Source organism: Plutella xylostella, chromosome 22, assembly GCF_932276165.1.
Source record: "Plutella xylostella chromosome 22, ilPluXylo3.1, whole genome shotgun sequence".
Classification (NCBI taxonomy): domain Eukaryota; kingdom Metazoa; phylum Arthropoda; class Insecta; order Lepidoptera; family Plutellidae; genus Plutella; species Plutella xylostella.
Window position 1 is genome coordinate 8,278,859 of NC_064002.1, and position 22,963 is coordinate 8,301,821.

At 37.5% G+C, this 22,963-nt stretch overlaps 4 protein-coding genes across 5 annotated transcripts; 2 read left to right on the forward strand and 2 right to left on the reverse strand.

Annotated features, from left to right (window-relative positions):
- Positions 1-1,287: 1,287 nt before the first annotated feature.
- On the reverse strand, positions 1,288-13,592 carry LOC105392239 (choline transporter-like 1). Its single transcript, XM_048629160.1, has 11 exons — positions 13,335-13,592; positions 12,628-13,162; positions 11,946-12,115; positions 11,662-11,721; positions 10,944-11,111; positions 5,961-6,096; positions 5,505-5,652; positions 3,975-4,115; positions 3,416-3,578; positions 2,829-3,050; positions 1,288-1,452 (listed from the first exon to the last, which is right to left on the reverse strand). Exons 1-11 carry the CDS (start codon positions 13,437-13,439, stop codon positions 1,288-1,290), a joined length of 2,013 nt encoding a protein of 670 aa, XP_048485117.1. The 5' UTR covers positions 13,440-13,592.
- A 498-nt stretch (positions 13,593-14,090) lies between these two features.
- Positions 14,091-15,174, forward strand: LOC105397208 (39S ribosomal protein L55, mitochondrial). The gene is made up of 2 exons (XM_011569222.3): positions 14,091-14,401; positions 14,859-15,174. Exons 1-2 carry the CDS (start codon positions 14,201-14,203, stop codon positions 15,000-15,002), a joined length of 345 nt encoding a protein of 114 aa, XP_011567524.1. The 5' UTR covers positions 14,091-14,200; the 3' UTR covers positions 15,003-15,174.
- Positions 15,175-15,613: 439 nt separating this feature from the next.
- On the forward strand, positions 15,614-17,777 carry LOC105397207 (holocytochrome c-type synthase). Its single transcript, XM_011569221.3, has 4 exons — positions 15,614-16,012; positions 16,135-16,371; positions 16,510-16,634; positions 16,916-17,777. The coding sequence occupies exons 1-4, from the start codon at positions 15,839-15,841 to the stop codon at positions 17,148-17,150; spliced, it is 771 nt and encodes a 256-aa protein (XP_011567523.1). The 5' UTR covers positions 15,614-15,838; the 3' UTR covers positions 17,151-17,777.
- LOC105397206 (BRISC and BRCA1-A complex member 2) lies at positions 17,768-20,744 on the reverse strand. 2 transcript variants are annotated; one of them, XM_048629159.1, is made up of 8 exons: positions 20,661-20,744; positions 20,469-20,575; positions 20,009-20,307; positions 19,712-19,887; positions 18,662-18,784; positions 18,449-18,512; positions 18,104-18,257; positions 17,768-18,007 (listed from the first exon to the last, which is right to left on the reverse strand). In XM_048629159.1, the coding sequence occupies exons 2-8, from the start codon at positions 20,551-20,553 to the stop codon at positions 17,802-17,804; spliced, it is 1,107 nt and encodes a 368-aa protein (XP_048485116.1). In that variant the 5' UTR covers positions 20,554-20,575; positions 20,661-20,744; the 3' UTR covers positions 17,768-17,801. The 2 variants fall into 2 exon arrangements, with proteins under 2 accessions (XP_048485116.1, XP_011567522.3); XM_011569220.3 differs by having other exon boundaries at positions 20,469-20,718.
- Between the last annotated feature and the right edge of the window lie 2,219 nt (positions 20,745-22,963).

Consider the following 22,963-nt stretch of genomic DNA (forward strand, 5'->3'; position numbering starts at 1 on the left):
AGTTCATTCAGCTCGTTGCCGTCGGCCGTGTCGTCAGGACTAGGCCGGGCTGACCCCTGCCAGCCGGGAGTTCGATATGTATATGTTTACGGTATCCTTAAATATTGATACTTTACGTAAACTATGAAAGTAACCGTTTTTCTTGTAGTCAGTGGCGCATATAGACTGCTGTCATGACAGACGTATAAGAAAACACTATGTTTCACAAGCTACGTCAGATAAGTCGGTTCCGTTATATCTTTTATTCCTCGTTAATCATATCAAAGTAACTTGCCTATGTTGTAGGTATATGTTACATTATCCGTAAGCTAAAGCCAAGCTCATACCCAAGTAACTTGCATGCTCAGTACTTGTCCTGCAGTTCATTCAGCTCGTTGCCATCGGCCGTGTCGTCAGGACTGGGCCGGGCGGACCCGAGTCCCGCCAGCCAGGAGTTCTATTGTATAATATGTTTACGGTATCCTTACGTAAACTAGTCAGATAAATTTTCGCGTTAGCTGCCTAATTAACCTTTATCCGTAAGACCTCACTAACATGCATCCTCAAATTGCTCAGGCAGTCTCAGTATGTATTGTATTGTACCTATCTTGAAGGGAATCATTCCATAGCATTATCATTACCCGTAAGCTAAAGCCAAGCCCATACCTAGCAAACTTGCATGCCCAGATATGCTCAGTACTTGTCCTGCAGTTCATTCAGCTCGTTGCCGTCGGCCGTGTCGTCAGGACTGGGCCGGGCGGACCCGAGCCCCGCTAGCCGAGAGTTCCATATGTATAATATGTTTACGGTATTCTTAAATATTGATACTTCACGTAAACTACGAAAGGAGCCGATGTAGACTAATCGCCGCTTATGGCGCATATAGACTGCTGACATAAAACAGTTGACAGACGTCAATAAAAACGGATGTTTTTTTTCGCGTTAGCTGCCTACCATTACCCGTAAGCACAGCACATACCTAATTACTACACTCGCATCAGTACTTGTCCTGCAGTTCATTTAGCTCGTTGCCGTCGGCCGTGTCGTCAGGACTGGGCCGGGCGGACCCGAGCCCCGCTAGCCGGGAATTCTATATGTATATGTTTACAGTATCCTTAAATATTGATACATAAACTATGAAAGTAGCCGTTTTTATACATATAGACTGCTGTCATAAAACAGTTGACAGACGCCAAAGAAAACTGTTTTCTTTGCCACCTAATTAAATGTCAGAAAAAAATCCTTGTAGCTGCCTAATCTACCGTTACCCGTAAGCAAAGCTCATACCTAATTACTACACTCGCATGCTCAGTACTTGTCCTGCAGTTCATTCAGCTCGTTCCCATCAGCCGTGTCGTCAGGACTGGGCCGGGCCGACCCCAATCCGGCCAGACGAGAGTTCTTCCACGCGCCGTCCTCAGAGTTCATGTTGCGGTCTTCACACACGCATAGGAACAGCGTGTCGACCACCATCTGGGGGTAGAATGGTTTCGGATGAGTATATAATTTACAAAGTTCTATTTTTATTCAGAGCAAGAGCTGCGCAATATACATATTAACGCAACAACACACAAGAGCTGTAATTTTCAGCATTGTCAATGGTTATTGCACTGTCAAATAAGGCTGCTCCTGCCAAATAAGGCTGTTCCTGTAAAATAACACTGCTCCTGTCAAATATGGCTGCTTCTGTCAAATAAGACCGCTGCTGTCATATTTAACGCAACAGCAGGTTTTTTATTCACAGTGAATAAACTCGATAACTAACCTCATACAACGACAGACAGATGACGAGCGTGGGCTTCAGCAGGAGTAGCCCCACGTTGCCCGTCACGGCCGTCACTATGCACTTGCCCAGGAACAGAGTCAACGAGCCTACCTACGACCTACCCCTATGGTACAACTTGCTTTTTATAACCTTGCAAAGACTTTTTAATTCTGACAATAGCTGTCATTTCCAGCATTGATGAATAATGACTGGTTGCATTTTTAAATAAGGCTGCTCCTGTCAAATAAGGCTGCTGCTGTCAAATAAGTCAAATTAACCGCGACCGCAGGTTTTATTTAATTTTTTTTTATTAATGACGGATTAAATAAAGGCAAGCAACAAACCTCATACAGTGACAGCATACAATGCGCGATGAAGAACGAGTAGATGCATATAACAAGCGTGGGCGCCGCGTAGAAGTGCAAATCACTGTTCCTCTTCAGCAGGAGTAGCCCCACGATGCCCGTCACGGCCGTCACTATGCACTTGCCCAGGAACAGAGTCAACGTAGCTACATACCCCCAAAGATTAACCCCCAAGTAGAACTGTGATTGGTTAATGCACTGTCAAATCTGACAGCTCTTGTCAAATCTACCACTTTAAATCTGACAGCTGTCATTTCTTATTTGCAATTGTTCAACGAACTGTCAAATCAGACAGCTGTCAAAATGACCGCGGCAGCAAGTATTTTTTAGTATAAAATAGTTACCTCATAGAGCGACAGCATACAATGCGCGATGAAGAACGAGTAGATACATATAACTAGCGTGGGCGCCGCATAGAAGTGCAAATCACTGTTCCTCTTCAGCAGGAGTAGCCCCACGATGCCCGTCACGGCCGTTACTATGCACTTGCTCAGGAACAGAGTCAACGTAGCTACATACATACCACCAAAGATTCAGAAATGGTGGAATTGTGATTGGTTAATGCACCGTCAAATCTGACAGCTCCGATTTCCTTAATTTACCGCTTTATATCTGACAAGAGCTGTCATTTCTTATTTGCTATTGGCCAATGAGCTGTCGAACCAGATAGCTGTCAAATTTACCGCGTCAGCGGGTATTTTTTACAATAAATTAGTTACCTCATAGAGCGACAGCATACAATGAGCTATGAAGAACGAGTAGATACATATAACGAGCGTCGGCGCCGCGTAGAAATGCAAATCCGTGTTCCTCTTCAGCAGGAGTAGCCCCACGATGCCCGTCACGGCCGTCACTATGCACTTGCCCAGGAACAGAATGAAGTCGCCCACGCTGTTGATGGTGGCCACTTGGAGCGCGTTGTTCACTATTGTGCTGAATGCCTGGGGGGAAAGGTTTAGTTAGGTGGATAGGAGGTTGAAAAGGTATCATAGGGGGATAAAGTGGATAAGCTATTCGTTATTTAATAATTTTATGCATGGAAGCTTGATGATCAATTTGAGGTCGCAGATATAAAACTGACCTGATACGCACTCTCCAACATATTTATCACATTTAACACCCGGACATAACATGAGAACTTGTATTTTTATTAAATTTTCATGGTACCTAAATCTATTAAATTTAATAGATTGGTCTTTGCCTTGCTAAGCGGCAAATAAATAGACACTTTTATTATAGGAAAGGCCCCTTTTATCCCAAAAACCATTGAAAACTAAGTGAAGCTTATTCAAAATACATCACTAACCTTAGCAGCAGCCTTGCAGAAATGGCACCGCTCTATCGTGATGATGGTGTACGCGTTGTGGTTCAGATAGCGGATGAACTTCTCGAGGCAGTAGAAGCAGCAGATGCCGCACTTGAGGCCGCACTTCGCACAGTCCGAGCCCTTGTCTGCGCGGGCTGATAGCCTGGAATTGAACTTTGGTGAGTTTTTGGTGTACATGAGTGTAGCTACTGTTAGTTTGTAATTACGTGTTTAATAACTAACTTAAACCGTGTCTACTGAACATCTCTGAGTCTTGTTACTCGAATAAATGAATGAGTATTGAGTAACTATATCTACTGGCGTCCCATGGGAGAGGCCAATGATGATGATGATAAAGATAATTCTGCTGTTGAACGGTGCAACCATTTTAGCTGACTATAGCTCCGTTTCCTGGGACCTACGATCGATCCCCAACTGGAGTAACATTTTATACAGGCATATTTACTGATCTCAGATCTTAAATTTCCACACATTTTGGACCTACAACACCTACATATAACAATACCCAAAGAGTTCCAATAAAGGAACAAACACTTACTTAGCATGCAGATAGGTGAGTATGAGCCGGGGTATCTTGAAGAGCGTGATGAGGAAGGAGCCCTTGGCCACGGAGCCCAGGTGGTACTTCACCAGCTTGCCTATGGAGTAGAGAACTGGGGACGAGTGCGCGTGCTTGCCTCTGGAATTTGCGAGTATTTTTGTGTTGAGTCGTTGTTGTAAATTAATATATTTATTTAAAAAAGGTATGTATACACGATTGGTAGACTAATTTAAAAAAAATATGAATAACCCAAGTGAGCTTCAAGTGAAGATAAAAACATATATGTATTATGGGTACCTATATCTATTGGCAAAAGTATGGAGACACACCACGCAAATAACACTGAAGTATTTTGGTCGCTCACTATTTCGGCCGAGGGTTAATCATTAATTAATTTATAACTTACTATGGTATTTATGTATACCCAATTAAAAAATACCTACATTATGAAAATAAAACTTTAACTAATTTTGCTTCAGAAAACATAGACTTTTGCATATACCTACGCTTATAAAAAAAAGTTGGCTTGTCTGTTTATCTCGGTGGGAACACAAATCAGCACTCTAACTAATGAAAAGATAAGCGCCACGGAAGGGCGACTTTGCTATCGATTTAACACACGCCTCGCATATATGTTTATACTATTGTGTCTCCGTTAATTATCATTTCACATGCAAAGATATTTTTGTTATATGTAATAGCAGCAACATTTGAAAGAAAATAGGTATTGCTTAGCTGGAAATAGGCCTCGCCAAATAACCTCCACATAATTACTCATGAAACTACCAACGGCTGCACCGTATATCGTCGGACCGATAACGGGCTGGCATCTTATTGCAGTCGTTTTTAATTTGACTGCCTTTGAAACAAATATTATATTTAATGTATGCCAAAAAAGATATTTAGAACCAATACGAGGTCGTAGTCACTATTAGCATAATTTAAACATCATAATCGCAATTTTATAATTTTGATACCGTCTTTGAACCACTCTGTACAGTTTCATTTTTTCAGCACTTTTATTACTTCCCTCACCTAAAGTACCAGTGCGACACGGCGCCCGCGATGGTCATCTGCTGGCAGCCGAGGATGAACTCGCTGCCCCACACCAGGCACACGAGGCACAGCCACCACATGCCGCGCACCCACACCGGGTCGAATTCGACCGGCTCTTAATAATATAACTATAGCACTAAACTTGGTCCGTTTTATAACTATATTCCTAGTGAGATAGTAATGAATCGCTTTCGTATAACTATGTTCCGGTATATAATCATATATCTAGGGATATAACTATATTACGGCTATAACTATCTTACTGCGACATACATACTGAATATTTGTGGCAAAGGCAGTAATATGAATTCCGACTATTTCCGACTGCAATAAGGAGACGCCCAGCCCCTTATCGATACCTCGATGATATGTAGGGTGCAGCCGTTGGTACCTAACGAATATGAGAAATTCCGCAAAGATTTTTGTCAAGGCCGAATGAAGACTTTTTTTACAATATTTTTCTTCCCTCACCGAAAGTACCAGTGCGAGACGGCGCCGGCGATGGTCATCTGCTGGCAGCCGAGGATGAACTCGCTGCCCCACACCAGGCACACGAGGCACAGCCACCACATGCCGCGCACCCACACCGGGTCGAATTCTACGGGCTCTAGGGGGAACGCTGCGGAAATGGAGGAAATTATAGGGTCAATGAATTTGGTTGTATGGAGATTCTCGTTGAGAATCTGTTGCATATCTTTTGCTCTCGGTTAAATAAAGGTCGACCAACCGTTCCGATTGTGCCGAACGGATAACGGAAACAAAAACTGTCTCCAGTATTAAAATATGAATGAGGGGGCGTGATATCTATTTATTATTATTTATTTATGTACGGCATTAGATATTATATGACTTGTAAAATACTTAGTATTTCTAAACTATCCCCAAAAAATTGTATACGGCCTACTAAAAAGTACAAGAGTTGCTTACTTTTATGGTTAGCGCTTTTATTAATATTTTGCGAATCAATAGCGGACTTGTCGACTTGATCCGGCAGAGGCGTCCCGTTCAGGAAGAAGTTAGTTTGGTACGGGATCCCGGGGTAGTTGGCAGTTGCTAGACACACCTGAAACAAACGTACCGTCAAATCATATTTGTATTTCATAGGTATTTGTTTTCATGTGTATTATTAAACGTAGTGATTTATGGTTACACCATTTATCAGATGTTTTTATCAATACGTCCACCTTTAGTAGTTTATTACTAAGAAAATATAAATAAATAATAAAACCTAAACGAATTAGAAAAAAAATAAACTACTGATAGCACATTAAGCTACTTTTCATCTCGGCATTACTACGGATTAATATTTAAGCTAAAGCAATTCGAATCAAACCTATTCAGTAATAAGGGTAAAATTTCAGCAGCAGCCCTGTTTTCGACAATCGATAATTTCTGTCCTTTGTGCATTCAATATAATTACTTAAGTAGTTAGTAACTACCCCGCCCTTAAACTAGGACAGTCAATTAGTCATACATTATGCATGGCGTGAACAGTAGGTATGTGTTGTCAGGTCACCGTGAATCACCGAAGTACGTATTTATCGTCTTATTTAGTAGGTTAGTGTTGTAGTGTCGACCAATGCATGGTGACTCAGTTTGACTGAACAACCAATTCTAAATTGTATAATCTTATGCCTTCCTAAAGCAACACCTGCTAGGTTATTTTTTTAGGTATATTTTTGATAGGCCAAATCACCGTCCTGCAGGTCACTAATTGGGCCCAAACTGGTTCTACCTTTTTTGGCATAAGATTTTTTTGCCTAATCTCGTATTGCATAGTAACGTTTGGTCAAAGTCTCGTTACGCCGAAACTCGTATGGCATAAATCTCGTTTAGTAAAAAGTTATTTCGCATAACATTGTTTAGCCTAATAATGGTATGGCCAAATCTTGAATAGCCTAATAATGCTATGGCATAGGTTTATACAAAGTAATAATATTCGTTTGGCTTTAACTTTGACGGAGCGTCTCCCTACATAGCGCAAACTGGTGCCTTGTATTGTTTCCGCTGTTTGGAAAACGCTCCGCTTTGGTTTTGATGAACATGTGCACCTAACACGCTCCTCCTCGCTTTGCTCGTCGTCACACCTATTTTTAGGTTTCGATCTCATGGGTTTTGTAATAATTATATTGGTCGTTAACTTTCGATTTTTTGATCATACAATATCGTGATTTTCGGGATGTAGGAGAAAAATACCACAATTTGTACATTTACTGCATACTTAATATATTATTTATTAAGATAACATTAGGAGAAACAAGATTATACATTATATATATAGTATAGACGAACATAAATTTGAGCAAACGAAACTTAGGTGTTTAAAGATTGTGCCTAAAGAGTTTTAGACGAAACGAGCCTTATGCCACATAAGTCTTGGCAAAGTGATGGTTCGGCCAAAAAAGTTTAGACCATACGAGTTATGCGAAATGAGTTTTGGTCAATAAAGATTATGCCAGATGAGCGGAACCCGGCCCAAACTAGCTGTCTGTCCCGTGAAATTATAATTAGTTGGGCGCTTGTAACATACAAATTTACAGGGCTGCTGTTTGCAAAATATTATTGAACCAATTTATCTGTCCCACCATCGGCATCATTATTATGTAAGCCTTTGAGTAGAATGACGAACATGCATACATTTACATGTTTAGGTGATTCTGCGTCAGATAAGTTGGTTCACAATACAAAAGTTCAGCATTCGATAGGATCAATACTGCGTCAAGAGTCAAGGTTCAAAAGAGATACAGTCGACGCGACAAGTCATGAAACTCATGAATATGTCTATAATCGATGAGCCAACAAGAAATACAGGGTTGAATTTTATCTATAACACCTAGTTTAAATACATTTATAATATTGCTAAAATACGATTGATCAGATACAGCTTTTGCCGAGTCCTATGTAAATAAGTAGTCTATGTGCGTCTGTCCACCGCCGCCGTTACCGAGAACGAGATCACGGCGCCGAAGTAGCGGAATGTATGTAACATTTTACTTAGCCGCGTGTCCACTGCACATCCGTCACGTCGCCGGCAAGTCATATAAAACTCGACTTAAGGGTCTGCAATAGGGAATCGAGGGTTGGCATTGTCATAGAATTATGTAGTAAATGATGCTCTACAGCCTTGAAAAAAATCACACAGGTAGTTGAAGAGTCTAGCTAGGTGCTGAATCATTCGAATTTAAGTAAATGATTATGGATAACTGTAAATTAATTTCAGAATATCAAGAAAACCCAGTCAATCACACTCCCGTATTGTAACAACTGTGTCGTAATTATTAAGAATTTTCATATGATTTTTATCATATTATAAAGTTAAAGGCTTGGACTAGGCGCTAAATACCTTGTTTTTTAATAAACACACACTTATTTTGTGTAAATTAATCCCAAACTTGAGCAATTTTTTTCCCTCAAATCTTCATACAAATATCTATGGCGGCTTTCTGTGTTATAAAATCATAAACACAAGTGACGTTTGACTCAGTTGGCCACTGGCCTCCAAAGAAGGGTCACGTCGGTTTAGGCAGCACTGACAGCTCGCGATCTTATCGTGTACAGATACAAAATCACTGCACATTGGTTGTCATTGCACTTTTTCAACTTTTATGACACCAACATAATTTGATTTGAAATTGAGGAAGCATAATTCTTCCAGTATATTCAATACATTAAATGAAATTAGATAGTGTGCAATATTCTCGTGACATTGCAGTCTCGTAAAGGTCTGATGAGGAGCAGGAATATAGCGAATGGATCTAAGTGATGACAATACGCACGAACATTAGGTTAGGGATCAAAAATACAGTCTCTTGGTGCTGGTTGAGGTATGGTCTCGTGAGGATCTGATGAGGGCCGTAACACGGTGGTGGCTCAATTTTATTTCAAAGATGTAAATAGCTAAATGCATCGGGTTTGGGCTATTAAGTATGTTTTTCAGAGAGAGAGAAAGAGATTTTGTTTTTCCTCTGGATGTGTTAGGTTTACTGGGTTTACTAAGTTCATTCTGTTAATGGCATCAAGTTGTTATGTGTTCATAAGTAATAATTATTTATTAACAAAATGCTGTTGATTCTCCACGAAAATGTAAAAATAAAAATAAAATAAATAAAAATAAATTCGTAACGTAAAATTGTCAATGACGGAATTTCTTCTATAGACAGTAGCCACAAAAAAAACAAACGATAGATGGCGTGATTTGAAGATAAAGATACATTTTTTCGACACATAGACAGCAACAACAAAAAAATACAGATTTAAAGAAAAGAAACACATACTTATACAAAACAACAAAGAAAAAAAAGGATACACATCAAAATAACTGGAAAAAATATAAGCCCCAATTTACTTGTGTGGGACAGGGAGTACCATAATATTTTTTTTGGGGTACTCCCCATCTATGCGAAATATAAGCTTGATATCTTTACCCGTTTCTGAGAAAAAGGGCGGTGACAGACAGTCAGTCAGACAAACGGACAACAAAGAGATCCTATAACGGTTGCTTTTTTTCTTTTGACGTTCGAAACCCTAAAATTAAGTAAAAATATTATGCTGCCAAAAAATGTACTTACAGGTACTGAAAAAGCGGTATATAAACAAATTATACCAGCAGAGGGTTCACCATTTAGCTGAATGTTACTTAGAAAACGACCTTGAGTGGCGGTCAAGTTGGTCCCCGCCTGCGATACTTTCCATTAACATTGGGACTCGTTTTCATGTTTTTAGCGTACAGTCAAGTTTTTAGTTTTTTATAATTGTATTTTTTTATTTGTAACTTTTTAGTTGTTTTTATTTTATGAAATTTTACGTCGGTAGGTAGTTCATGATCATTTTTTATTTCAATAATTTTGGTGTTGTTATTTAAATACCTTCAATATGCATATTTTTGTAATGTGAAAATCAAGTCCTTTCATTTGATACCTTACACGGCAAAGTTGAATTATTATTTTTTCGATCATCACGTTATGTCCTCAAGAGGGCGCTATGTACATTTTAATGGAACGTCACATAGCCTATAGCCATCGCGCCATCAATACGCTTCTAACAATACCTCATACATCAAAATCTATCAAGCCGTTTAGGCTACAGGAGGGAACAAAGAAACAGACAAACATACATATATACATACATACAATCAAAAAACATTACTCTCCTCCTTCGGCAGTCGGGTAAAAAGGAGTAAGACAGGGGGTCATTCTGAACTTTTGCTCTACGAGTTTTGGAAATTAACAAAAAAAAACCTTTTTCATAGAAACTTTGTTGGACATGTGACTTTTTACCATGGAAAACGAATATTTTTTTTCGCGAATTTGCAAATCTCGTAGAACAAAAGTTGTTCAGAATGACCCCTTGAGTCATCCCCTTTTGGCTTAGTATAGCCCTTTTGCGACACTATGTATTTACTTTGCTTTGTCGTCGGGGTTCAGTTGGCTGGAGGATGCCCGAAACTTATTATCTACACTTTAATACTTTTAGTTACCTTTCTACAAGTAAATACCACATTTGTTTGAGAAAGCTAATCGGGTTCCGAGTATAGAGTAAAGTGGCACCCCTATTAATTTCTACTCTTTCCTGGTGCCTACCAGTGTAAGTAAGAATTATACTTACTTACCCTAAAATCACCCAAAATGTACTTGAACATAATTGTCAATAAAGTTGGCGAGTAAAAGTTTATCGACCCACTGTGCAAACTTACATGTGTGCGTGTCACTGCGTGTGCTGTGTGAAGAGCATTGAAAACCCAAAATTGGCGCGGCACGTCACCCTGTACGGGCCCTTAAAATAATCTCGTTCTCGGTGACGTGACGGTGACGACGCCGGTGGACAGACGTACTATTACTCTAGATTGTCTAGATATGCAGATATATGAGTGTGTTTGGGTTTAGCCGAGACTGTTACTGTGTGAGTACTCACCACTACAAACGACCAGAACGTCAGAAACACCACGAGGAAGAAGAACGTCACTATGGGCTGCAGGAAAAGCGTCGGTATGGAGCCGAGGCAGTGCGCCGTCTCCTTGAATAGGGCGGCCAGGAACGACACGCGCGACCGCATCACCCACACCAGCAGTAGGATTATTACCTGCGGAATAATGGGGGTTACATTTGTGCCTTACAATATTTCTATAGTGGATGATATCTCTCCTACTCGGGAGCTAGGCTGGCTGAGCTGGAATTAAGGGGATATGTACAAAGGTTCCGCTCGAGAGAGCCACGTACAGGAAGTTTGCTCCCTCTCAGAATAGAATAGGATATCTCTCCTAGTGACGTATCAACTGCATACCTAGCACGGTGCGTTAGACGCGTAAAACAAGACGTGATAAAAATCTTGCGTCGCGCTCGCCCCAGGTTTTGTAATTTATTGATTTGACTGGTTGGTCTATTAGTGCTCAGATATTTAAAGGTGACGATCCAGCCTAGATTCTTTTGCAAGAGGTCTTTTTTACTAGTTGAATAAAAGACAAATAATAGGTAACATTGGAATGGAATCATTACTATCAGTTTCGTTAGTAAACATGTACCTATTAAATTATACCTACTTTATTTTTATCTCAAGGTGCTAATGGTTATGAGGGACCTGTGATTTCTATAAATAACTAACTAATTACTCAGTTATGAAAATGTGTACTTACAGTTATTATTGTAGCTATAATGGAGTACCATAAAAATGCCTTTTCATTTTTCAATGACTCCTGAAAATTTAATAATTTCATTTAGAATTTCCTATAGTCTAAAAAAATGCAATTTAAAATAGAATACTCTTAAAGAAAACGTTACAATATGATAACTTATATATAGAATAGTACGAAAAAGGCGGTCTTATTGCTTAAATCAATCTCTACCAGACAACCTTTGGATGGAAGAGACAATTAAAATCTCATTATGCCCTAAAATCCGAAAAAAATTTATATCTTACAGCCAGGAAAGCAGTTTCAGTGAAGTTCTTATGTCCAGTCCTCAGTTCGTGGTAGGTGTACCACAGCAGGGCAGTCCCAGCCACGCTGACTATGGACACTATGATCATGAATATCCACGAGACCAGAGATGCGAGTAGATGCAGGATTGACACCATTAGGAGAGAGCAAACTGAAAATAATTAGGACATAAAGGCTGGCTAAAACTTACAAGATATATTTAATATTGACATAATTGGTTGTGCTTTACTTAATAAAATCTTTTTTCATATTAAAATTGGGTACAGTTTATAAGTTTCAGTAAAAATATATAAAGGATATCCTCTCATTTTTCATTATTATGACATCACCTACCAACGCTAGACATGCAATCTATTAATGTACCTACATAGTTGGATGGAGTCATGACATCATTGAGTCAGTTGTTAAATTTGCTTCCCACATGTTACACACACATGTTACATCTCATCAGATCTTACTTATTTCATTCATTTATTTATTGTTTAGTGTTATTTTTTTTACTAGATATTTTTGGTAACTAAGTTAAAAAACCCACCAACTCAGGAACTGCTATAGATTGCAATGATGCAAACAAATGAAAAGTGAAAAAAAAAAAAAAAAAAAAAAAAAAAAAAAAAAAAAAAAAAAAAAACTCAGGAACTTGAAGAAGCTAGCTATACTTACTAAAGGCAACTATGACACATATTATCATCTCCTTCCAGGACGAGTATAGATCAGAAAGCATCTGCTCTATGGTGTCCCAGCTGTTGAGCAGATCATAGAAGTCATCAAACACCTTTTCAGCTATATCCTTGGCAGATTTAGGGAAACATCTGTTTAGAACTGGAAATGTATCATAGACAGGCAGAGTCGGGCATGGACCAATAAATTTATTCAAATCTGGTGATGCTGTCACATTGTTCAAATGTATGTCGTATCTGCAGAGGCTTGATCCAGTATCACGGTAAAACTTTTGAATATCAGCTAAGCTTTCCAATTTCTTGTCCGGACATTTTTTCACACATATCTTCAGAGACCTTCTCAATTCTTTCAAGTCCATAAAGAATAGGTAGCTCTTGTCTTCTGTGCTGATGCCCGCAAGTGGAAAATCTATGAGCTTAGCATTTTTATTCACACCACATGTATTGCCAAAAGAGTCAAATCCATTTATGACTCTCAATGGGTTCCCATAAACAAAAGATATGGCAGCCACAACTAACTGAAATAAGAATTAAAACTTAGCATACTATAGTTAAATTAAATTTAAAAAACTACTACACTTTTACAATGATCATACTGATTTTATATGTCGAGAAAGTACCAAATTATTTAGCCTAGATCGATATCAGCAGGGTGTTTTGTTTTAGATAAGAGTATTATAATAAACTCACCATCAAAATCCAGAAAATGATATAAAGGATGAGCCAAAATATATCTGTGCAGCCTTTTTTAGGTGTCTCATTTTGTGGTGATATTTCACTTTGTGCACAACCCATGGCGAATACGGTGAGTTTGCTGAAAAACTTTTTAATTCATCACAAATAAATATTGATTTTGATTGTGTTTCTGCGTCCACTTTTACAAAATATAACACAAAGTCACAAACACAACAAACACCGCCGCCGCCGCGCCAACAAGAAAAACGAAAACGCCAAAATGCACAGATTAAAAAATAAATAGTGTTGTATTCACAACGAGACTGATACGCTTAGGTCTTCATGAATGTGCGATAACGATAACGATTGGCTACCATCATCATCATCATTATCAGCCCGTATCTGCCCTAAGGTTAAAAAAAATACAGCTCGACTGCCTGACATACGACGGACGCGGCTTACGGCTGTCAGCCGTTCAGCTTCAGCTTGTTCGAGAGCGATCTGGCACGAACTATCTCAAATTCAAATTTCAAATTCAAATTTCAAATTCAAATTCAAATCATTTAATTCAGACTCGAAGTCCATAAGAAAGATAACACAATTAATATTCACAATCAAATTTAAACACAATAAAATACATATATGCAATCAAAGGACCGTGCACACTTATCAATCGCGGCTGACAGCCGCGTCCGATGGTGTGTCGGCATCTTTATTTGCCAGGCTGTTGAAACACAGAGTAGGATTATGAATGTCACTGTCATTTTAACCACTGAGTAAAACTTGTAAACAACTGGGTCTTTTAACATAACCTAAAATTTACAAATCAATATCAATCAAGGTGTTACTTTATTTCGCAAACACATTTAATTTGATTCAGAATGAACATCAACTTAAATCTGGTGAATAAACTGTCAGCCATTAGTAAAAGTATATTGTGCAAAAGATACTTAAATAATAATGTTGCGTCAGTTACCAAAATACACAGAGAGGTCTATACCAGAATGTATCCTACTATTGTAGTTCTTTCTGATGGATCTTCTATCAACATCCGATACCATGAACCTAGGAAAATTATCAAGGTATTGATATTTTACTATACTTACGCTTATCATGTTGTTGACAAACTAGGGTTTGTCACCGTGGTAAAAGGATTGGTCAGTCAGTCACTGCGCTGATTCCACAGGGGTCGCGATGAATGTATATACAGGTGATACTTATCGAGGAAACGCCACTTCAGTACCCCTGATCACCACAGAAGATGGCTTTTCTAACACTTTCAGTAAAATACAGCTCTATGCACATAGTGCAGTGTTGTGGTCAGTGGCACATATTGATATAGTATATATATATTTAAGTACCTATAGTGTTTTTTCAGGATCATATGTTCTATTGAATAACTATTATTAAGTAGGTACTTAAACAACAGTATGTGACAACACCTAAATCCTTGTGATTCAACTTTTAAGATGGTTACATAAACTCATAAAAATATAAGCGGTTAAATATCTATAGCTGATTTCTTTTTATTTCTTACAGCTGCCCCTAGATTTGTCAGAGCTATCTGAAGAGGAACGGAAGATGCGAGTAGAGAAACGAAAACCAAAGAAGAAGGTGAAAATCACTGATGATATTGAAGATAACTTTAGTTCAAGAAAATATCTAAAGTATGTTAAAAAGTAAAAGCTATATTATGTTGTGAATAACTTTATAATTTAATATTTAGATAAAATAAATAGATAAGTAATTTAGATTATGAACAAAGTAGGATTCCTACAGTAGCTAGTTGTAATATATAATTTGCACATGTTATATTACAACTTATAATAAATTAAATATAAACCATCACGGATTTTATATTGTTTTATTTAAATATTTAATAAAAATTTTGAAACGTAATTTTACCCATAAGCATAATATGTTACCTACACCAAACTAACAGGGTCGCTTTCCTCCACTGCGAGCTTCGCTTCGCCTTAAAAGTTTACCCTTGGAATTCCGCGATAAAACGTAGCCTATGTGTTAATCTAGGGCCTAGGGGCGTCAGCTAACTCCATAATTACTAAATTTCGTTAAAATCGGTTGAGCGGTGAGCCGTGTTGACGTGAAGAAGTAACAAACATACACACCACACATACTGACAAACTTTCGCATTTATAATATTAGTAGGATTTTCTTCGAAAACAGAAAACGAACTCGACCTTTTTTGAGGGAAGTTATTATTCTGAGGATTCAGGGCAACGCGAGCGCGTGACCACAGAGTATTTGACAATACATAGTAGGCTGGTGCCGCGTGATTGGCAGCACTGATAAAAAATCATTTCGACATTTCCTAACCCCAGTTTTGATTCCATTGGAAATATTAAAATTTGTCTTGTTGTGCGTTAAAAGTATTATTGCAGTGCTTGTATAGCATTAAAACATACATAGTATCCATTAGTTTCAATTGAAGCTATGGAATAATTGTCATGTGTTAAATTGTTCTTACGTAAGCTGCATCCGAAATAACTTACGAAAAAATGGGCAATAGTGTATCTGCTTTTTCTGGGGTCACCCCTTCCGATAAAGTGAATCCTCCTCCGTCATGCCCCATGCACAAGAAGACTCCTGAAGAGGCCGCTCCACCAGCGCCAGCAGCAAAGCCTTCAGAATGCCCTGTCCAACACGGGAACGATGTCAATCCTTACAACATGGTAATTTTATATCATTCATTAATAATAACTATGGCCTTATGAACCACCAAACGTACCCAAGTTAAACATAAACTTCTATGAAATGTTTTAGGTTGAAATGATTAAATATAAATGTTTTCCAGATGCCCCCAGCCAATCAGCAACCAGCCCCTGACCAGCCCTTCAATCTTCCAACCAACCGCCAAGTGTCGTCCATCCCCCGCGCCATGCCCGACGGCTCCACAGAGTTCTGGGTGTACCCAAGCCAGCAGATGTTCTGGAATGCCATGCTCCGCAAGGGCTGGCGCTGGAAGGACGAGGATATCAAGCCCAAAGACATGGACGACATTATTAAAATCCACAATGCCAACAATGAGCAGGTTCTTAATATATTTTTCTGTAATTAATATTTGTTTATGTGATGCAATATTCATATTTTCAAATATTGCATATAAGTGCAAATTGAATTAAATATTTTAAGATTTACCAAAGCATTAAATAGTATTTATCATCAACAGGCTTGGCAAGAAGTGTTGAAATGGGAGGCCCTACATGCTAAGGAATGTGGGCACCCTCGCTTGAAGAGTTTTGGAGGCAAAGCCACTGACTACAGTCCACGGGCCAGATTCCGCAATCTGTTGGGGTCAGTATTTTTTGTTTTTGTGCAATTATTTTATAGTTATCATATTTTAAAGAAAAAAAAACTGATAAGTTATTTGTAAAAATTACTATCACATAATATTTTCTTATATGCATGTGAACTTTGACATGATAGATTTGATAACTGGTAAAATTGATAGTTATGTAATAGCATTTATCTCTTATTTTTGGATTATACTTAGGTACTATAAGAATTATATTCCAATACAGAAAACTGTTAAAATATGTTGACTTAAAATGTAAATGCAAAATTATGTTTTTCAGATATGAACTGCCATTTGACCGCCATGACTGGATCGTGGACAGATGCGGCAAAGATGTCAGATACATTATTGACTACTACGACGGGGGCGAACTGGACAACAAATACCAGTTTGCCCTCCTGGATGTGAGGCCAGCCTTTGATTCTGTTGAAAATGTCTGGGACAGAATGAAGGTGACCTACATGAGGTACCGCTATGACCTTCTGGGATCTAAGGAGGAGAAATTAAGTCAATAATTAGATATTTTAAAGCCATTAAATATGTCAAACACCTTGAGACATCATGGACTTATTCTATTAAGCAATATGATCACATCGGCCATATTAAATTCATCATTCATCACAGAAGAATGCTTGATGTAGTGAGTTTGTAAATTCCCAGCTGATTTCAACAGTCTGAAATATATCTGGGTTTATTTACCTATGTATATTATGCATTACAGTATGAAATCTCTTGGATTGTGAGTCAATACGATGTTGGTAGTCACGGGCAATAGGCCAATCTATTAACTATAGTCTAGTGTTGTCCATGGTTGTACTTAATTATTAAAATTATGCTGAACATTAAGTTGGCAAGATGATGGTGGGGTTCTCCTGTCGGCGTATTTTGTCACTGTAGAAACTCTTTGTGATCATGTTTTAATTGTTACAAATAATAGAGATTACAAAGTTATTTTTTTTTAAGTTCTTATAGTTTGAAACTATACTTTGACTAACTGAATATTTATTTCAATCAAAAGTAATATCTCATCCTACTATAACATTAAATTATTATAAATTGAAAGCCCATAAAGCTGAAAACTACTGCCTATTACTGATATGTTTGGGTTTACACTTAATAAAAATAATTTAAGTGATGTTTAATATGTGTTTTTATTTCTTAAGTCTTTATAAATTCTCATTATTTTTATCGTTAGAATCTTTATTAAGTACGCCTTTACATTCGTTTTTAAATTGCTCCACTTGTTGTTCAATGTAGAATTCAAAGTTTGTGTAAGGACATGCAGATAGTACTTTAAATTTAGGCTTTCCTTTGCTGCAGTGATAGACCGATCGGAGAGTTAGTACTGGTGGCTTATCTGGAAAACTAACATCTGAAACAAAATATATCATATAAGTTCAATTTAATTTCCAATTCATATTATGCTTGCAAAAAAACTTCACAAATGTGTATTTAAAGTTAATCAGACCTATGTCAATTTGCAGTATCCAATGAAAGTCGTTGATTTCAAACAGGAATGCAGCACTATTGGCATCATGCTCTAATATGGCACCTTCATATCTCACTATCATTTGTGCAAGTAAATCTCTCTTTAGCTTTTCGTTACTTAGAACTCCTTGTATCTGTAATAAAATTAAAATGTGAGCTATTTATAAATAAAATGACTGCTTTCCATTCATAAATACATAGAAAGTATACAGTTAATAGATTATGGGTTGCACCAACATGCAACATGGGTTAACCATGACTTTGACACCTTTATAAAGCCAAGATGTCATCAGCAACTAACTATTAAAACAAAAAAATATCTTACCCTGTTGTTGAGCAATTCAGTGACCATTGGGACATAGTCCATCAGTACACCTGTTTGATGCATCCTGAATAGAGAATAGAAAAATCGATATTTGAGTTTAAATAAATTATTTTCACATGCTATCAACATGATCCATTTTTATGAGAGTTATGGTATTTTCATTCTCAATGTAATTAATTAAAGTTGAAATATGCATAAACGAAACAAACTTACGGTGGCAAATTGATATTTCCGATTGCCTTGGTTAGCAGAGGTGATAGTATTAATTCAGCATTTGTTGAGTTTGGGTACCGCACCAGTAGAAGTGCTGAGTCAATGCCAGGGTTTTGTTCAGTCCTGGAAATAATAGAGGTATGTAGGAATGTTATTAATATGTCTCTAAGCAATATAAGTAGGGAATGCAATCTCGTCTCGCCGAGATCTCGATCTCGCGAGATCTCGGTCATATTTTACGAGATTGAATCTCGTCAAATTTTGTACGAGATCTCGCGAGATAACGAGATCGAGAAATGCAGTGTGACGACGTGTTTTTCTTGCAAAATATGTGTTTTTGACGGGCCATTTTCAGACAAACTAACTTTCCTTTCCGAACCTTGATAACTTCATCTTTTACTTTAAACTTATTGTATTTGATTAATACGATCTCACAACATTTATTTACTTGTGAAGTTAAATTTTTGTTTTTATTTATAAACAGTAATGTAGTATTATTCTTAATTATTGAAACTAAAGCAATACTTAATATAGATCATTATTTTGTTACCAATATTGTATGAATTTGAACTTATTAGCTACAGTAGGGACTTATAATAATTAGGTATAAACAAATGTTATTAGAGTTAGAGACAAAATAATAAGTACTCTGCTGTTGATTTTTAAAAGAAACTTACATTATTTTAATAACTAACAACGAAGTTACTATTTAATTACAAATCATGTCAGTTACTAGTTCCTAATACAAGCATTTGCATAATGTTTTTATTGACATTCTCCCAATCTCGCGAGATCTCGTAATTTGCGAGATCTCGCGAGACTGCGTTTTGAGTCTCGCGAGATCTCGCTAGGTGGAAATCTCGTACGAGATTGCATTCCCTAAATATAAGATATACAATTATTGAATAGATAAAAATATGTAATTGAAACTTAAAATACTTAATAGATCATTTATAATTTGATTAAGGTCTATCAGCTCTAGGTTGAGGAAAGCAATGTCAATCTCTCTATAAGGCCAACTATCAAACTATGTTACGAAACAATGCTCACCCCTCATTGTACAATTCTGGCAGCCTCGAGATATCAATGTTGAGTTTGATCAGAAACTCCACAGCATGAGCCCCCACCCACACCTCCACATCATTCTCCGAGGTGAGGGAATCCCCCAGTAAAGCACTGTATTCAAAGTATGCCCGTGAGCTCTCATCCTCATTGAGTTTTTTTACCTGAAGTATGAGAAAATAAAATAATAAAATATTTTTCTATATCAACATTAAACTAAATCAAATCAATTTGATTATAATTATTTTGATGAGGTTGATGTAACTTGTATAACACATTACTAACCTGATGAATCTTGTAGATGCTCAGCAGTTCAGACAATACTTTGCTTAAACATTTTGGATTCTTTTCATCCCACGAGGCAAGACTTGGGATTTGTTTCTCCAAAAAGTCTTCATCAACATTATTCAAGAAGCTGTCATCATCAAACCTAAAGTCTGGTGCAAACCACGGAGCTGAGAGATCAAATATAACTTCCCATTTCAGTTTCTTGGAGCAGTATGGTAGGACCAGTCTGAATTGGTGTTCTTGTCCAAATGATGATCCACATAACCTCTCAACAGTTACTTTACTTTTGCATAGACCTGTGAATTAATTAATTGAGTGTACAGCTGGGTATTTCTTTTACGTATAGACACAGCAACAAAAATGTATCCATGGCGAAAAAAAGGGAGGTCATATTCATCGAGTCATTATCATCAGTTATAGAGCACAGCAATATATTACATTAAAACCAAATACAAACCTAAAGTGAGGTCTTGATAAACACTTTGAACGTAGGGTCTGAAGGCCGGTGCTATATCGCGTATAATCCCATTTTCAGAACTCATTCCGTAAAAGATAATTTGACCTCTGCAAAAGTATACAATATGGATCACAGGTTTTTATATTTGATATTAGATAAACTTGATGGAACTTTGAAAATCAAATTATTTGCATTTTATAATTTTTGGGCTTTGCAAACAAAACAAGTGACACAGACACTTTTTTTTCCTGAGAAAAACATTCATAGCATGAGTCCTATGACAGCAGCTGTCAATCCATAGTTTTTGTATGGAATGGCACGCGTCCGCACCGTCGTCGTGAACACTTCTTAAGCCCTTGGCCCGGTGTGTACGCAACACACCGGGCCAACGAACGGCCAACGAAGGATATTTATCGTTCGCTAGCGTTGGCCTCCGCATGCTCGTTGGTGTTCGTTAATACGTCCAAATACAATTAGTGCTCGAACGAACGTTCGTTGGCACTTGATTCCGGATCTTTTCTCTTTCATTCGCAATTTAATCATGGACGACGATAACATCATTATAATTGAAAACATATCGTCGTTACTCCATTCTTTATTTTTCTGCATGATCTAAATGGCGGGAAATATCCAAGTAATTATCAAATTGGACGTCTAAACGCTACGCTCTCTTGCTTCAACTGAGCGTTCGTTCGTTGGCCTTCGGCGACCGTCCAAACAGGATTCGTTCAAATAGCTCGATTTCTTTGATGTTGCCGCCACGCTTCGGATCGCCGGCACACGCCAACGAGCGATCGTTGGCATTCGCTAATCCGTCCAGATTGCACCAACGAAGGCCAACGAAACCCGTTCGTTGGCCTTCGTTGGGCCGGTGTGTACGCAGCTTTACAAATCTATGATTTCATCATAAAGAGCATTCCGCCTTTATATTTTACTAGCTGTTCTCGCGCGCTTCGCTTCGCCTTAAAAAGTTTTCCCGTGGGAATTCCGGGATAAAAAGTGGCCTATGTTCTTTCCCAGGGTCTAGACCGTATGTATACCAAATTTCATTCAAATCCGTTCAGTTGTTTTGGCGTGAAAGAGTAACAGACAGACAGACAGACAGACAGACACAGTTACTTTCGCATTTATAATATTAGTTAGGATTAGTTAGGATAGTAAATAATCGTTTATTTCGTTATCCCTAGACAGTATGCAAACCGTTAATAAAATGTTTCATTTATTTCTATGATGATAATTTTCCATATTAAAACATGAGTCATTGTTCCGAGGCATACAATAAAATATTTACAACACGGACGGACAGCCATCTGACATTTAATAACTGTCACACTGCTCAGATTGTCACTTTTACATCTGTGATGTCATCGAAATCGGAGAAAATCTCAGATCAACTACAAATAGATTCGCAATCGCCGTGTGCACTATTCTCTTTCTCACTCAAACCATAGATGTTGCCGACAAAAAAATAAAACCTAAATATGGGGAAATTTAACTTATCATAATAACAAAAACAAAACTTGAGTATATCGTCGGTTGATAGGAAAAAGACACTAAAGGCTAATTTTTCAATAGCCAGACAAAAGTTTTGCTGGGAAATAATTTTGATGCTGTTGCGTCTCAATGTTTCTCAATGTTTGTATTACCCAGATAACATTTATCTGAATATTGAAAAATCAGCCTTAGTGAGTTTTTCCTGTCAACCGACGATATAAGAAAAAAAACTTTACTCATACTTATTTGATTTCAATATAATTATTTAATATACACAAACTGAGTGGATTGTATAATTCATTGTCTTCGTCCAATCGAAACAATCCTCTTCAAAATGTGCCGAACACAATTTTTGTATGTTTCCTTGGTTCCCAATTTGTGCGACCGGTAATGTCTATCCATTTTCTTGATATTTTTTTTTCTGTCGGAAACCTATGAAAGAGATAAATGGATGAGCATGAGCATTATAATCGTGGGCCAAATATGTGATGGGGTTTTTTTTAAAGGAAACACGTATTTCGTATCAATACAATAAACTTTATATTATACAGAAGAAATCACACATGGAAGAAAAAAAAAGAAACGAACGTTTCCTCACAATGAGAGGCACCTCATTTGAAAGAGGAGAATGACTTCTACAAAATACAATCTTCACAAAAACCGAATTCGTGCGCCCCATTTGTAAACCCAACCCGAGTCCGTTACAATTTCTAGTATTTTCTTTGCATACTATAATATTTGTGGGTAAAATAAATTTTCAATAACTTGCAACACCATGTGATTTGTTATGATATGGTACCTCGTAATTTTTACTTAAAACTGATACTAAAAGACCTTACAGTATTAAAATTAGTATCGTTTTATATTAAAATCGAGCCAATAGATAGTACTATGATGAATGTAAGCTTGTTAAACATGATAGTATCTACTTACATGTGAAAATATATCTCATCCATCATTCCATCGTGTTTTCGTTCAATATGCTCTGTACAACCGAACAA